Below are 17,364 nucleotides of genomic sequence, written 5' to 3'. Positions count from 1 at the left end.
TTGCGCATTGATATCTATTTATCTATGATTGATAGCGCGTTCGGCAATATAATCCGAGAGCGGACGGATATTTTAGTCACGTGACCACAGATTTTACAGATTATCAAGATTTATCTGAAATAGACGAACGGTACAGAGCATCCTGAGCTTCAGCTGTTATGTCAGTTCTTTGATATACGCATGTGGCGCCCTTCGTGGCTAAATGAAATGAAATAATTAGTAAAACATAATCAATATTCATAATATAGGTACACTTTTACTGTCTTGCCTGCTGAAGAGGCGTTATAAATTTATGCTTTTTTTAACTATACTAAGAAGTTTTGAGTTGATTTTTTTTTCAATATTGAAAAATACGGAAAAATTCTGAAGGTATGGACTTTGATATTATCAATTATTTACTGCAAGAAATTCACAAATTCATTGCTATGTAGTTGGTTGCCACAATTCATATTACAATAAGAAAAAGTAGCTTGAGAAAGAAGGAAAGATATGGTGATATGGATTATTAGTTTGATAAGAATATTTGAGAAATGATAGCAAATGTCTCTCATCTAAAACTTATTGTAGTGCTGATCATATTTTGAGAGAAATGGCAACCTGAAGTATTCCATAAAATATGCAGTGCTCATTTTGTGTGAAACGTGAGAAAAAATGTTCATGAGGGAACTTCATTTAACCCAAAGATTTGTAGAGGTTAGTTTAAATTATGTTACGTTTATCTAATCTCATTCTACTTATTTCAGAAGTATAAAAAAACGGATACCTAATTCCTCTACAAAAATGGAAAGATATAAAAGAAAAATGGTCAGATCTAGTAGAAAGTATATTTCCAAGGAGGAATCACTTCTAAAATCTCCATTCGTTTTATGAAGACAAAAATGTTTCAATGGAAGTTTAAGAAGGAAAAAAGGAATTTTCATGTCAAATTGATCCAAGCGATTTGGAGGATGATATCTTTTTATTTTCATCAGTAATTTAATGGACTATGGTGCCAAGGGAATATGTGATGGGATAACTTACTGCCATAGGATAAATAAATGATATGTAAAATCAATGCAGTATTTGATAATAATAATAATTTATTTGCACACAAGAAATTCATAAAAACATACGCCATCAAAAGTTTACATGGCTTGTTAATCAAAAAATCTTAAACTATAAATGAGTAGTATTAATAGTCATTGTAATGAAAACATAAATATGTTTGTAGTTACAAATTATCAAATAATATTTACAAAAATGATACCTAAATAAATCACTCAACCTGTATATTGTATGATCCAATAGCAAATCCTTTACTCTCTTACTAATAACAACTGGACTCAAATTTTTCAATAATCTGGAAGTTATAATCTATATATCTATCTATCTATATAATATAATTGGAAAATCAACTTTGAATGACATCGTATGATATATCGTTGAATTCAGCGTTAAAAGTTATTTCGAAAAGTGTCATAAAATATGCAGGTCCGTATTGAAAATAATGAGGTTGAGGGTGGCCCAGGGAGTACGAAACGTTGGATACCAAATCTGATTACGTTAAATTGGAGATAATTTACTGTCGAATAAAACATTCCTGAAACATTTTTTGATAATATTTGAAATAAAGTGGGAAAAAAGAAAAATCAAAATGACAGAATTTACTTTTCCTATGATATCTCAATAACCGGTCCTGATAATCTCGATTTGTTTGAACTGCTTGATAATGCTCCTATGAATGCAACTTTTTCTCCATCTGACCGACCTTCTAACTCTTATGGTTTAAAAGTTACCAATAGAATCCCATTAAAAAAGTGGCCACCCTGTATATTGTATCGATATTTTCTGACACTGTCGAAATGTATCGAATTATGTTAGAGTAAAAATATCGATATATATCGCTGTAATATTTTGGTGTGGAAAAAATTTGTTGAATTCATGAAGTTTTTCCATCATCGAGGAGAATAATAAGATTCAGATGACAAGATTCAGTTGAAAACGACATATTTAGTAGTTTTCAATATTTCGCATTATGATTTCGACCACACGAAACATATTTTGATCCACTCCATTAGTCGAAAATCCAGAATTTTAGTAGTTTGATCCCATTTCATGGAATATTTTCGATATGCAGAATTTCAGTTTTGCGATTTTACATTTCGATATTTAGGTATTTCAGAGAACACGCAATAATTTAGGAAATACAGGGTGATTTGTCGAAACGTGGCTCGTTCTATTAACCCCTCCCTCCCTCCTCCTACGGCGGTACAAATTCTGAAACATTGTTTTTTCGAATCCTCACATGTTTTTCAACGCACCAATTAAAAATCCATCAACGAACACGCAATAGTTTGGAAAATATAGGGGGATTTGTCGAAACGTGGCTCGTTCTATTAACCCCTCCCTCCCTCCTCCTACGGTGGTACAAATTCTGATACATGGTTTTTTCGAATCCTCTCATGTTTTTCAACGAATCAATGAAAAATCCATCAACGAACACGCAATAGTTTGGAAAATATAGGGGGATTTTTCGAAACGTTGCTCGTTCTATTAACGCCTCACAAATTCTGAAACAAGTTTTTTTCGAATCCTCATATATTTTCCAAATTTTAATAAATACATAGTGATAATAATATTACATCAACCTCCCTCCATCGACGATGGATATAATTTTTTTTTACGAACCCTCGTATATTCTACGAACACGTAACGCCATGAAAAGCGCAGAAATATCATAAAGCTTCGTATATCGCGTCAATTTAATGTATCATCTTTTCTTGCTTAGCGGATTTATTCTACTATACATCCATTTTTTTTACTGAATTTTAGTATTCGCGGCATTATACAATAATTTGTTACGATTTAGTTGACTGAAATGAAAGGAAATCTTTGCTAGAGATTATTTCGAAGTTTGGCAACACTGCAGTTGAATTTCGCTCTTGCCGACTTTCGACAGTCCCCACGTCATAAACCGTTGCTGGAAATGCGTGGATAACTTCACACAAACTGATTTTTTCACAAGAGCATTCTTCAGCAACAAGTTTTTCTTTGTTGATACTTTTTTGTCTCAATCTTTCAGATCTACTAATAGAACATTCAGGTTCTTCCTTTGTGGTAGTAGATCCATAAGGAAGATTCCTTTTCAGAAACTGTCTTTGTGTAGAACTGGAATCTGTAAACGATTATCCCCATAAATATAACCTTAAATTTCATGTATAATCCGAGCTTACCTCGATAATACTCGTTTCACATTTATACCACAGATTACTAGTCTTTGCTTATACGGTTCGGTGCGTATTCGATTCGTTTTCGGTAGCCACCGGAAAAGAGTGAAACGGTGTGTGTTCGGTACCTAATAGATAACTGATCACAGATAACAGAGTAGAACAGAGTGTCTTGAATGCTTGTAAACATTATTGTCAAAAAATGTTTGACAATCCGTGAAAAAACTATGGTCGACAGTTATCTATCGACGATATACTTAATTATTACGACTTTAGCGCCTCGGACGGCTGTGCGTTGAACTAAAAACGGGGTTTAGGGTGGGGGAAGGAAGGTGTAATCCTCAGAGGTGTAATCTGTATTCTGTGGTCAATCCCCTGTAACTGATAGAACCGAAAGCCCCCTCGAGCTCGACACGAATCGGTTTCGTTCGGTTTCCATTCGGGACATTCGGGTCCATAGTTAACAAAAGCAATTGGTCGTTTACACACATACGGTTTAGTTTCGGTTCGGTCACGTTTTAGGCAAGGGAAAATATTATTTTATTTTCATTTCCTCATTTTAAATTTTTTAATTACATTTGGTAATGTCTGATTCACTTGACATTGATATTGAGCGGCTGATTTCATCAGTGCAATCACGTGTAGTGCTGTGGGACAAAACAAGTGAAAAGTATAAAGATAAATTTAAGACGCTGGAAGCATGGAAAGCTGTTTGTACGGAAATCATTGACGGCTACGAACATTTTAATGACTCTAAAAAAAATGATATCGGTACGTAGGTATTGCATATTTTATTTCTGTCGAGTATTAAGATTATTTAAAATATTTTATGAGTATTTTCCAAATTTATAATTAAATTGGATTTTAGTATAAGCTATTTTTGGCATGTAACATTTTAAATAATTGTTCTATATTTTTAACGAATTTTCTGAAAAATAAAAACATTATATTATGGGAAACCCATAAAACTAATATCTCAATAATATTTATCCTATGTTTACGAAAAATAATGGTATTAATAGTTTGATTTATAAATAATTATAATTTGTATCATTAATTCATCTTGAGCAGTCATCAACATGGGTATATACAAGGGAAATCTGTGATAACTGCTATAGTACAGTTCACTGATCGAATAATGCAGGCTTTTGAGGATGGCGAATTGCTTTTGGGATTGTTCTTAGATCTGTCAAAGGCTTTCGACTGCCTCCAACATCGCCATATACTGTATAAACTGGAAAGGTATGGGATCAGAGGAGATGCCTTGGAATGGATTAGATCATACTTAAGTGAGAGAACTCAAAGAACTAAAATTGTCAAAGATGGAAAAGTAAACAAATCAGATATCAAGGAGAATAATATAGGAGTACCGCAGGGTAGCATACTGGGGCCATTGCTATTTATTGTGTTTGTGAACGATGTGATTGGAATTGTACGATCAAGAGGCGCATGCCAGATAACAAGTTATGCAGATGACAAAAATATATTAGTTGCAAATGCTAGCTATCCTGATCTGATAGCTGAAGCTTCCAGTCTATTTCAACAGTTGGAACAATGGTTTTTAAATAATGGATTGATTATGAATACTGACAAAACTAATGTTATCCTGTTTCGAACGAAACAGCAACAGATTGAGACTCCTAACAGTATTACGCTATCAGGTCAAGACATAAAACCAGAAAATTCCACACAATTTCTAGGGATCACTATACAAGAAAATCTAATATGGACAGAACACATTGAAAAATTGGGAAAAGAACTTAAATCAGTGGCATACTCCATGAGAGTTATTCAAAAGTATATGAATGAGGAATCAATGAAAATAATGTATTTTGCCAACTTCGAAAGCCTCATGAGATTTGGTATTATTGTATGGGGAAGCCACTACAACATGTTGGAACTGTTCAGAGTTCAGAAGAGGGTAATGAGAGCGATGTTTGGATTGAAATGTACCCAAAGTTGCAAAGGTATCTTCAAGAAGAATAGGATATTAACAATATATGGGCTGTACATTCTTGAGACAATAATGTACATTTACAAAAATAGAAACTTGTTCCCAGAAGTAGGCTCTTTTCACAGTTATAACACAAGAAAAGTTAACATTAGCTATCCCAAGCATAGATTACACATAACAGAGACGCATCCAAATTATGCAGGTATAAGATTTTTTAACAAACTGCCAGATAATGTGAAAACATGTTCATCTATGAGCCTATTCAAGACGAAGGTCAAGAATTTGCTGGTCGAGATGGAACTGTACTGTCTAAGCGAATATTTTGATGGATGATCCAAACTTGAATGACGATATTTCATCTTATGCTCATGATTGATCTGTAGATTGTTGTGAAACATACTTTGAAATAAATTTTATTATTATTATTATTATTATTATTAATTACTAAAGTACTATGCCCGTACTATATGGTACAAAGTAGTATAAGCTACTTTGTAGTTATTTCTTATTAGTTATTATTTATTTTCAAATAACCGTATAGGCAAATGTGAAATGACTAAGATAGATTTCCTTATTAATTTTTTGAAATGGTTTTTTTTACATAGTATATTTTAATTTTTAAGTGTAAGTACAATTTTTAAATTTTTCAAAAACGCGGTTCTTTTTATTTTCCGAATTGGAAATGTATTATTTTAATATTCTCCACTTTTTCCACGTTTTCCTAGGCTCTAGGAAGAAACTGTTTTTTCCGGCATTTTGATCCCTATTAATAGTGAATATATGAATACAATATTATATTTTCTATCATTATATTTTTATTAAAACATAATTAAACATATTTAGATTTTTGAAAACTGCCAAGTGACTAAACCATTCTCAGTCATGAAGTAATTACTGAGTACATCTCTTACATTTTTGGCTGAGGCTGTTGCCTGATTTCTTCTCATTTCTCCTGGGGGATTTCCTGGGTATCTTTCAAGTCCTGCAATAAAAAAATAAATGAGGAATACATATAATACTTATATTTTATATATTGTATATATCATATGTTGGTTTGTATTAAATAGCTGTACCTATTGTATATGAATTTTTACATTTCTAATTTTTATTTTTAAATCAACGTTTTTATGCCTTTATTTTTTTCGACACAACATAAATTAATCAATGAATACAATATTAGTATTAATTAGTAATAAATAGAATTAAAAATGTCACATCGAACATTGAATAGTGAAATTATATTTTTTTTCGATTAGTTAGTTACTTCAATACTTATTTGTAGGTAAGCATGTTCTAAAAAAGTGGACGCAAGTGAGAGACTCGTACCGAAAATCATTAGGAAAAACTAAGGCTGCTAAGAAATCGGGATCTGGGGTGGTAAAAGTAAAAGCCTACGTTCATTCATCTCACTTGCAATTCCTCGACAAAATATTCCAAGAAAGTAATACAGAAGACACTTTGTCACAAAATATTGACGATTGTGGTGATGAGGATTCCATGGTTGAAACAGGAGAGGACCCTGTGGAACAAGTTCCAAGTACATCGAGCGATGGAGCGGCTGAAAAACCTGAATCATCTTTCAAAAAACCTGTTACCAAGAAACGAAAAATGGATCCTGTTGAATTAGAAATGATTTCAGCCTTAAGAGAACCAGTAAATCGCCACCTCTTATTTTTCAAAGGATTACTCCCTTCTCTTGAAGATTTTAATGAATTTGACACAATTGATTTTCAAATGGAGGTATTGAAAATCGTTAGGAACATCAGGGAGCGGAAGTGTCAGCAGCAGACACAACTGGTCCACAACCGACATCCACCTTTGTGTAGTGGTTCAGTTTACCAGCTACAAACTGAACCGCAAATATCCGCTGGACAATACCATGAGAAAACTGCCCACTATCTTTCAAGCCCAAACCCTAGCTGCAGCTCCTATTCGGGTTCCGATGATAGTTCAGATTTTTTTTAAATTTAAATTGAAATATGTAACCAAATATATTATGTATATTTAAAATATTTAATTTCGTTATTTATTTATTTGTCATTTCAAAATATTATTTTATTTCAAAATAAATGTATTTCTGTTTAATTGTACATTCTAATAATTGATCTTATTGACTTACCTCAAAGTGATGGCTAACATCTGAACCTGGTTGAATAAATTCGCGCATAAATGTATCTTGGCGTTGAATACAGTCCTTCAACTTCAAATGTAATTCATCAAATGATGTCGTAGACATCCTGAAGTAATTTGAAAATTTGTCTTCGTTCTCCCTTAATTTCGGAAAAAGGGTATAAAATGCACAAAATTCCACCCGTTTGGTGAGGATGGGGTGTACCCAGTGAAGTCGATTATTCCTCTTTCGTTTTTTGATTCTTCTATAGAGAAATAACATGGCAGCAATTTGTCTTTTCTCCATAGTGAGCATTGTGGGAAAAGTGAGTGACTACTTAACTTAACCGAGTGAAAAGTTTTCATTCGTTTTAGGCGTTACCGAAAACGCACCTAACCGAATCGAACCGTATAAGTGTGAAACGAGTCTAAAATATGCAGGGAACATACTTTCATATTTCTTGTCACTGGTTTACCAATTTTGAGTTTCAGTTGCCAAGCTTTTTGTCGATCCATCAGCACTTTATTCCCCGATTTCCCAAACACGATATCGATATTTATTACCAGTTTGAGGAAAAGCATGGATATTTGAACTTTTTTCCCCAAGAAGAACACTGAGGAACTGAACAATAGCGATTTGAAGGATTCATAACCAAAAATGATTCAAAAATATAAATATTTGTAGAATATCACACAAACACAAAGCAGAATGCAAGAACTGTCAAGATTTTCAGTTACTCTGATTGTCACCAGGTGGCGTAGCGCTTATGTTGATTTTACAGTGACTGCATATACTACACTGGCGACAAGGCTCGTCAGCGTTTTGATTGGAGCTCTGTCCGCCATTTAATGTCGAACTTTCACCAGAGATCTCTGATTTTCACTATTTACATTTCAGTGCCGGCCTGTTTCACATGCTTTGGAGCATTCTTGTTTGACTTGTGATTGTGACTGGTTTGAGTGGTTCAAATCCTCCCAAAATGTGAAGATTTCATCAAAAGAAACGAGCGGACGACCAACATTCACGCATGCGCAGTCGACCATCTGAATCTTGAAACACCGGTTAACGTTTGAATCTATCATTTCCCGCCGACATTTAATGGCGGATGGCCGAAGTTGTCGTCACTGTAGTATATACAGTCACTGTAGTTGATTTGCCTTTAGATAGAAGGAAAGGAAAGTAAATACTTGTGCTCGATCCCAAATACAAAAAAGATGGAAGTTTAGTGTCACCCACAGAACACTAAATATATTTTATTGATTTAATTATTTACCCTGTTCACTTTTTATTGTATGGTGAAATTTGATTTCAGGGTTGTTTCAGAATATATTTATTGTTTAAAGATTTAAACTGTCATTTGATAGGCAACGTTTCGGGCAGTGCCCTTTTTCAAGCCTGTTACAAGCTTGAAAAAGGGCACTAGAATAAGTAGATATAAGAATAGGTATAAGGCTTATACCTATAAAACTTTTGGATAAAACGTGAGATTTATACCTACTTCATTTTGAGAGATTACTAGAGTTTCAAATGGCGTACTGACCACACAGGGTGTTTGGCATTAACTAAATACAAAATGATTCCATTTAGCGAAAAGTATTTTTATACACTATTTAAAACTATTGCTTAGAACTGGACCAAATATAATTAAACTAAAATAACAAGAACTGGAAAAGGAAATTATAGCGGGAATTCGATCAATTCCGAAGAGCGCTACCTTACAGTTCTCTGGTAAGTTCTAGCCAACACAACAAGTGGTTTATTTCAAAAAGTTCAAAACAAAATCCAATCAGTGCACACCAGGGTTCCTAGGCATTTTACTCGTAACCAATTTATTAAATATTAAAATTGTGACTCAATTCGGCATCCGACGCTCAAAAACGACTAGTCACAGAATAAATCTATGGACTAGAATTTATACTATCCCTGCAGGAACCTGTATATTTTGATTCCACAATCCGCTCGCACTGTCAAAAAATAAAACTGAACAAACATCTGAAATTGTCATAAAAATTTATTTCTATTTTTTGTTATAAATTAATAGTCAATCATATTTTCATCAACTCCATCCCATGTAAAATATAATAAATATGTTTTCCCTCCAAAATCAGAATCAAGTAAGTATTCCATCAAGACAAAAGTCTGAGATGTATTCAGAAGATTAATGCTTTTGAATAATATATTTACACAATTTCAGGCAATACTTACTCTTTCCCAATTTTCCTCTAAAATAAATTCACGACAGAATGCATATCTGAAGAAAAAGTCAACAAATAAGAAAGAAGATGTAACGTTTATCTGCTTGGATAGCTTTATGGAAACTTTGAAAAAAGCTGACTTTTCATTTGCAAAATACTTCAACATCAAAGCTCTCACTGAGAATCATATTTTACATAAATTTAGAGTTTCTTATATATCTTTCGATAGCTTTTTAGAAAACAAACGTGGTATCTGTGAGAAAGAGCTTATAGATGATCTGCCTTCATTGTTATTCAATGATAAATCTAAAGAGATTAAGAAGCTAAATAATATTTCTATTTTGAGCAGTCCTTCAAGTATAGATTGTTATGTAAAAAAATTTGATATGCAAATTAGGGGATTCAAGACAGACAGAACTGTAGAAGCAGAATTAGTAAGGAATCCATCACTTTTAAGAAGATTAAAAGTTGTATTTGGAATGCAACATTCTACACAGGTTGATTCATCAAAACCTCCCAAAGATATTACTTCAAATAATGAACGATTAAAACACATTTTAACTAATGAAGCACAAAATATAACAGATGGTGAGAAGGAAAGACTCAAAATAGCCTTTGCAGAAGGATATTTACTTGGAAATAATCCAAAGTCTGGAAAAGCTGCTAAATATTTTAAAGTAGTACAACAGGTTTTAACTGTGGCAATATTCTTTGCTATCATCATTAGTTTAATGGCAAGTGCCAGTGGCTCTTCATTCAGGTATATAGTTTCAATAAATCCTTGTTTGTTTTTATCAACAGTTCTAATTTTTTTTGCTATATTAGTGTGTAATGATATTGTCTACTTATTATATATTTGATAGGATACAATTAGGCAATCAATTGGAAGTGGATCCTGAAGAAATACATGTTAAATTTAGTGATGTAAAAGGAGCAGATGAAGCCAAGAAAGAATTGAAAGATGTTGTAGAGTTCCTTAAAAATCCAGATAAGTTTTCAAATCTTGGTGCTAAATTACCTAAGGGAGTTTTATTAGTAGGCCCACCAGGTTAGTAAATATTCCAATTAAATAATCCTAAACTCTAGTGTTATAAATTAAGGAATGTCAAATTGTCTTAGGAACTGGAAAGACACTTTTAGCAAGAGCAGTTGCTGGAGAAGCTGGGGTGCCATTTTTCCATGCTGCTGGACCAGAGTTTGATGAAGTGTTAGTAGGACAAGGAGCGCGTAGAGTTCGAGATTTATTCAGTGAGTTCTTAAATTTTATATTTAAAGAAAAAAGTTGATTTGTCAAATTGTGCATATTTGTACACAATTAATCCATATGTATTTATTAGGCATAGACAATGAACCATAAAATCATAAAAATTTCCATTTCTGTTTTGGCCTGACTGTCAGCAATGGTCTAAACTTTATGTGCCATCATAGTTGTATTAATTTATTTTAAAGTCTGATTGGTTTCCCACCTGACAATTCAGATTCTACTCAGGAAGTCATTCTAGAATAATTGTAGGTTGTGACTTAATTCAAATTAAGTAACAACTGTACAGGCTGTTGGTCCATTTACTCCTATGCTGAAGGTCTGGACTTTGAGCCCCGGGTCAGGAAAGAAATTTTCTAGTTACAGGAGACCTTCCAACCATTCGCTATTGGGTAAAAAATGAAGGGTGCTGTGCCTGAAGTGGCGATGGGACACAGTAACCAAACCTACACAGAACCCAACCGGTTTTCCTAACTTGCACAAACTCTAAGCTTCTAAGAGGTCTGAAGGTCCACAGAGGCTTAGGGGAGTTGGGAAAGACACACATTGAAATTGGGTAGGGGGATTTGATAATATGCAAAGATTGTAACTTGATTGAGCATTCTAGCACTGAGTTACATCTATGACCTGAATTCTATACATAGGTCGATTCAAGGGTGAAGACCTTTACAGCAGTCATAGGCAAAATATCAAGTGAAAAACTGAATAGACCATTGCTGAGAAATCTAGAACTAATAAGTTAAGAATTCGTATTTTTTGAGCGCTTGTTCCCAAGCAATATAATTTTGTCATGTGTCTGTATTTTGGAAAACAATGCACTGATGTCGTTATTGGAGGTCAACCGTAAACTCAATAGACCTGATGGAATTCAGATTTTGTAAGTTGATGTAAAATAACAATTTAAAGCTTCATGCAAAAGTTCATGTTGATTGGGTTAGCAAAACCAGAGAAAATACAAGAGTAATATCCAAAAAAAAATTGATATTTCTGTGAGAACAGCACTATGTTGGAAATTAATTTGTATATGTAAAATAATAATCTGATAATCACTCGAGTATTGATACCGAATCATGAATCAGAGCATCTCAACTAGATAAACTAACCAACAGTAATGACTTAAAAATAAATCTCACATATACACTTCTGATGTTGCACATTAACGAACGAGCGCTCAAAAGCTCTTGAGGTCAAATCAATGCTTTTCTGAAATATTTATTTTTATTCTTTACACATTATATTACAAAAAAGCATTAATAATGTTTAGTTCTTTGAAATATATCAAAAGATCAATTCAATGATGTGTTATTTTATATGGTATTGCAGAATCTGCAAAGGAAAGAGCACCTTGTGTGGTATTTATCGATGAAATTGATTCTGTTGGTGCAAAACGTACAAATAGTGTATTACATCCTTATGCAAATCAAACTATCAATCAACTTCTGAGTGAAATGGATGGCTTCCATCAGAATGAAGGGGTGATAGTGTTAGGTGCAACCAATCGTCGAGATGACTTGGACCAAGCACTTCTACGTCCTGGAAGATTTGATGTAGAAGTAAATATATCATCATTATATAAGCTTTGATGATTTCAATTCATTGTTTAAATAGCCTATCAATGCGAATAACATCAAATTTAGTAGGGATCTCAAATGCATTCATTTCACAGAAATACTCCAATTGGAAATTTGCATTATAAGGGGTATGGTCCGTATATTGCCAAGAATTTCGAAGCAGTTACTAGAGGTTTTCAATATTTCAGGAAACCTGCTTCGCATATATGGACTCCTTGAAAACATTTTTCTCTGGCAGAATTTTGGAGGTTATAAATGGTTAATCTTTTGTAATTTCTAAATAAGTAAAAGTTCTTAATTGCTCTAAAGGGCATTTGTTTCATAATTAAAAATAATAAAGTCTTTGAGTGTCAGAAATCATGTAAAATGTTCAAAAACAATAATCTGAAAATTAAAATGACAAGGGCCAAGACGAGTGAGCGTGGTTACCGAACCTCTCTAGAATAAAAGTACGTTTGCTCTGGTGACAGATAACTCACAGAAGTTTGAGAAAATAGGAAATAGTCACTGTTTTTTGAGGAATTTGATATATGAGCCGTTTATTTTGAAAGTGACCTAACTCCGTTTTTCAATTTTCTGCCGGTTACCTTGTTTACATGTACAACTTCATGTTATTTATCGGTGACGCACTTCAGATTGCTTATATTCAGAGAAAATACGATACATTTTTTACACATAAGTTTTCCGAATTAATTGAATGACTGAGCCGTGTAGTTTGAAACGCAAAACTTTCAATATCTCGATTTGAAGATAAATGGAGTTAGGCCACTTTCAAAATAAGCGGCTCATATACTTCTTACTAACTATAGTAACCAAGGTGATATACGAACCATACACATAATCCAATCTGAATAGTTGGAATTCATTTGGTATTTTCAAGTCTGTCAATTTTCAATATTGAGTCTTTGGAATTGTTCGAGGAAAAAATAACCTCTCCCCCTGACATTTTAACAGTTTACATGTTGGAAAAAAATAGAATCAAAATAGAACCAGTTTCCATCCAAAGTTTTTCTCCAAAATTCATATTAAATTTGGTACAAAAATCACTTATTATACCGCATTGATTCTACTAGCTTTAGACTAGGATCCATAAATCAGCAGAAAATCAAGAACCCTTTTTTTTGGATTACAGTGAAATTTCTCAAAAGTCAATATATGTTATCTTTATTTAATTAATGTGTCAAACTAACACATTGCAACAAAATTCATCATCATTTATTGGTACAAATAATAACATTTGCCGAAGGCATGTTTCCTTGAAGAGATAATTTTTTTCTTGAAGTGGGTACTATTCCTGATATGAATGAGTACATATTTAGAATGAGCATGTTATAATTTTTTGTCAGTAAAACCCGAAATTTATACCAAACCTAAATTTAATCAGATCTTATTATTTTAATCGAAATTAAATGGCAGTTATTCTATTTCCACTATTTGGCTACACAATAACTTCTTCAGATTTTACATTCATTCAAAATGTGAAAGAATCTACTGTCTAGCGAAACAATCCAAAGACAGAGAAGATTATTATTTTAAGCTTCTTGAATCTCATTCATATTCAAGTAGTGCATTGTGAATTCAGGAAATTCTTTTGATTTTAGGTCACTGTTCCTACTCCCGATTTTATAGGAAGGAAAGAAATATTGAGCTTATATCTTAGTAAAATTCTGTCGAAAGATATAGATGTAGATCTGTTAGCAAGAGGTACCACAGGATTCACTGGAGCAGATTTAGAAAACATGGTGAATCAGGCAGCTTTAAGGTATGTCATGTTATATTCTATGGTATTTTATTCATGTTTCCAACATGTTATTTACCTTCTACAAAGGGATATTTGACATATTTTTCAAATCCTCTCAAATTATTCAGTGTTGGTTGAATAGTGAATATTTTCAATTTGCATAAATATTTCTCAAAGAAGTAGCAATGATATGTTTACTTCAAATTGACGTCTTCTCCCAATCCAGTTCGTTTCTCATCAGATCATAAAATTATTAGAGTTTGAATTTTCCTCTTAATTTTAATACCTTAATTTAACATTTGAACGGAAAGCAAAAAAAAAAAAAAAACATTATATTATAGTGGTGAATCATAATTTTTTTATTGAATAATGTGTAATGTTCTTAAAAGTCTGATCTATGTTAAGTAGCCCATTTAAACTAGTAGAACTAGTGTTTAGCTAACTGAACCTATCAATGCCATACTTGCTAATAATATTGATACATAGGGCTGCTGTAGATGGCGCTGAATCAGTTAATATGAAGTACTTAGAATCTGCACGAGATAAGGTCCTGATGGGGCCTGAGAGAAAATCAAGAATACTTGATCCAGAAGACAATATCATCACAGCTTACCATGAAGGTGGACATGCTATTGTAGCTTATTTCACCAAAGAAAGTCATCCTCCCCACAAAGTAACAATAATTCCTAGAGGCCCTAGCTTAGGACACACAGCTTATATTCCAGAGAAAGAACGATATCATACCACAAAATCTCAGCTTCTGGCTATGATGGACACTATGATGGGAGGAAGAGCTGCAGAAGAGTTGATTTTTGGACCAGAGAAAATAACTTCAGGTGAGTAGGTTCCTGTTCAAGTTTTCTTCAAATATCCTAGAAGAAGAAAATTAGAGTTTCTCATTGTTCCAAGGTGCTAGCTCGGATCTTCAAAAGGCTACTTCCATAGCTACCCATATGGTTAAAGAATGGGGTATGTCGGAGAAAGTTGGTCCAAGAACATTACCTGAAAGAAAATCTTTTGATGCAGAAACAATTGGACCTGCTACTAACGAATTAGTAAGTATAATGGTTTTCAATTTATTCAATTGGTGCTTTCAATGTTTTCAACAGTTAAATCAATAATATGAGAAATGGCCTAAAAATTAGTGATGGGCATCTTCGGATAGAAATACTCGGTTAACCGATTTTCAAAATGCTCGGTAACATCCGAGCATCGAAATGTTCGCATCGCTAAATACTCGGCACTCAATCTTTGATGCGGAGACTCGCATCTCGAAAGTCTTCGTTTGATTTCGTTATTCATATCTACTCGTACTCGACGAGGAATCCTCGTGGACGTTTCCGATTATTTAATTTACTATTCTCGTGCTCGTAAATTTAATCGTGTTGATGATAAGAATCGAATGGGATAAGAAAGAATTAGGATTTAGGAATAAAGAATAACAGAATTTCGCAGCACCTTACTGAAAACTGAGGTGTAGTATATTTGAATTTATCGGCGTTGAATGGTAGAAACTGAAACGGAAAAATGAAGATTAGTTGTTCGCCCAAAATAATTGAAATTTTTTTCACAAAATAGACTCACAGCCACAAATGACTTTTTGGCTCCAGGAAGCTTTTTTCTTTTCGAAAATAATTAATCGTTCCAAGATGAAATTACTTTTACTCGTTGGAACATTCCAACTGAAAGGGACTGAAATGTATGAGAGCATATCCCCTTTTATTTTATAGGAATAAGGGTTTCTAATAATTCATTAATGGCTTCGTACTTCTCTGCTTTCAATTCAGAAAATGTATTATTTTGTTGAGATCACTCTGACATGCCAAATGCGTATTATTTACAATTTATGAAACTTCAACTCCAGTTTCAAATAAATTAGGAATAGAAACTCAAGTATTCCCTAATTATTGGTGTGAAGGAATAAAAAATTTAAATATTTCATGAATGACATAAATCTCAGGCATCAGAGTGATTTCCCAAAGACGGATATTCAGCTGAGTAATGAATTGTTCCCGGTGACTGAATGATCCAAATGTCTACCAAGTGATAAAATGTGTAGTTTATTACTTAGCGCAACGTATTCGGGAATCTTTGGCTATTGCCGACGATATTTAAACATTTTCAACGCGTTGAAGGTCATATTGCATACGAGGATTTTTATTCGAATAAACATCCGGTTATCGAAAACATCCGATTAAGCCCAACACTACTAAAAATGTTTATAACTGTATATTATGTGTAACAGTTCTTTATCTTTTCTTTATTTTTCTGACCTTAAATCAGTACAGGTGTACTGGTACCAAGGCTTCAACTCATATAACAAATTCAGCTCAAAATCAACTGTAGGCAAACTGAAAATCTTTTAACCGTTCAAATCCTTCACTAGTTTCACTAGTTTGAATCTGTGGCACATAAAAATAAACTTAATTTAATCACTGTAATTAATCAATTTTTATAATCACCTCAATCAAAAAGTTTTGTTGGGTGTTGAGATTTTTCATGTAAGATCAAGTTTATCGATTTTATGAACTAATTTTTTTAATGATTCAAATAAGATTTTGTCGTATATAATATAAATAACATTTATTCTTTATTAAACTTGTTTATCTGTCTGTCTCTGATGATCTTGAAACGTTTCGTATAGCCTTGACTCAACCTTTGTTTTTCTAGGTGGATAATGAAATCAGGAGGTTGCTTTCAGAAAGTTATGAAAGAGCTAAAAACATTCTTCGAACACATGCTAAAGAGCATAAAGCTTTATCTGAAGCGTTGATGAAATATGAAACATTAGATGCCGATGATATAAAAGCTATTGTGACAGACAAAATACCTAACATTGAGAAAGCATAATGGTGATATCAAATTGATTTATGAGAGAAAAATCTGTCTATAAAATCGTTATATAAACCTATTATTTCCTTTGGAGTTATAAAACTGTAAAAAGAAATTTTGTAGAAGGCTAATTTGCCTTTTTGAAACGAATAAACTTGGAAGTTTTCTGAAAATTATTATAACTGAAAATGAAATATTATTATAACTGTGCACTACAATAAGATTCAATTTGAAATAAATAATTTGATTATAGTAATAAAGGATCTTCAAGTTTCAGAAAAACTTGAAAATATTTATTTATTTTTTTCATTTTGCCGGCCATAACTGTATTTCAAAATAAAATCATTTATATTTCATTTACGAATATTTTGACAGGCGAAATGTATTTGTATATATTTGCCTTGAATATCGATATTAATAAATATGACTCAAAGCTGTTTTTTTTTTATGGTGAAATTCTTTATGAAATTTACGTTTGAAGATAAATTAATCCC

The 17,364-nt window shown here is 32.8% G+C and overlaps 2 protein-coding genes across 2 annotated transcripts; both read left to right on the top strand.

The window, feature by feature from the left end:
* Positions 1 to 3,650: 3,650 nt before the first annotated feature.
* Positions 3,651 to 7,248, top strand: LOC123681599. The gene is made up of 2 exons (XM_045619792.1): positions 3,651 to 3,977; positions 6,443 to 7,248. Exons 1-2 carry the CDS (start codon positions 3,791 to 3,793, stop codon positions 7,123 to 7,125), a joined length of 870 nt encoding a protein of 289 aa, XP_045475748.1. The 5' UTR covers positions 3,651 to 3,790; the 3' UTR covers positions 7,126 to 7,248.
* Positions 7,249 to 9,215: 1,967 nt separating this feature from the next.
* Positions 9,216 to 17,166, top strand: LOC123681586 (ATP-dependent zinc metalloprotease YME1L). Its single transcript, XM_045619782.1, has 9 exons — positions 9,216 to 9,384; positions 9,465 to 10,225; positions 10,329 to 10,513; positions 10,585 to 10,713; positions 12,050 to 12,279; positions 13,899 to 14,059; positions 14,525 to 14,874; positions 14,948 to 15,093; positions 16,709 to 17,166. Exons 1-9 carry the CDS (start codon positions 9,358 to 9,360, stop codon positions 16,886 to 16,888), a joined length of 2,169 nt encoding a protein of 722 aa, XP_045475738.1. The 5' UTR covers positions 9,216 to 9,357; the 3' UTR covers positions 16,889 to 17,166.
* The last annotated feature ends 198 nt before the right edge of the window (positions 17,167 to 17,364 follow it).

The sequence above is a fragment of the Harmonia axyridis genome, chromosome 1 (genome assembly GCF_914767665.1).
Source record: "Harmonia axyridis chromosome 1, icHarAxyr1.1, whole genome shotgun sequence".
Classification (NCBI taxonomy): Eukaryota; Metazoa; Arthropoda; class Insecta; order Coleoptera; family Coccinellidae; genus Harmonia; species Harmonia axyridis.
Note: the sequence above shows the minus strand (reverse complement) of the source record. Positions and strands in the feature narration are given on the sequence as shown.

Coding starts and splice junctions, on each gene's coding strand:
- LOC123681599 (XM_045619792.1), top strand. CDS start 3,791: ATGTCTGATTCACTTGACATTGATATTGAGCGGCTGATTTCATCAGTG. Junction 3,978..6,442: donor CTCTAAAAAAAATGATATCG/GTACGTAGGTAT, acceptor ACTTATTTGTAG/GTAAGCATGTTCTAAAAAAG.
- LOC123681586 (XM_045619782.1), top strand. CDS start 9,358: ATGTTTTCCCTCCAAAATCAGAATCAA. Junction 12,280..13,898: donor CTGGAAGATTTGATGTAGAA/GTAAATATATCA, acceptor TTTTGATTTTAG/GTCACTGTTCCTACTCCCGA. Junction 15,094..16,708: donor GACCTGCTACTAACGAATTA/GTAAGTATAATG, acceptor TTGTTTTTCTAG/GTGGATAATGAAATCAGGAG.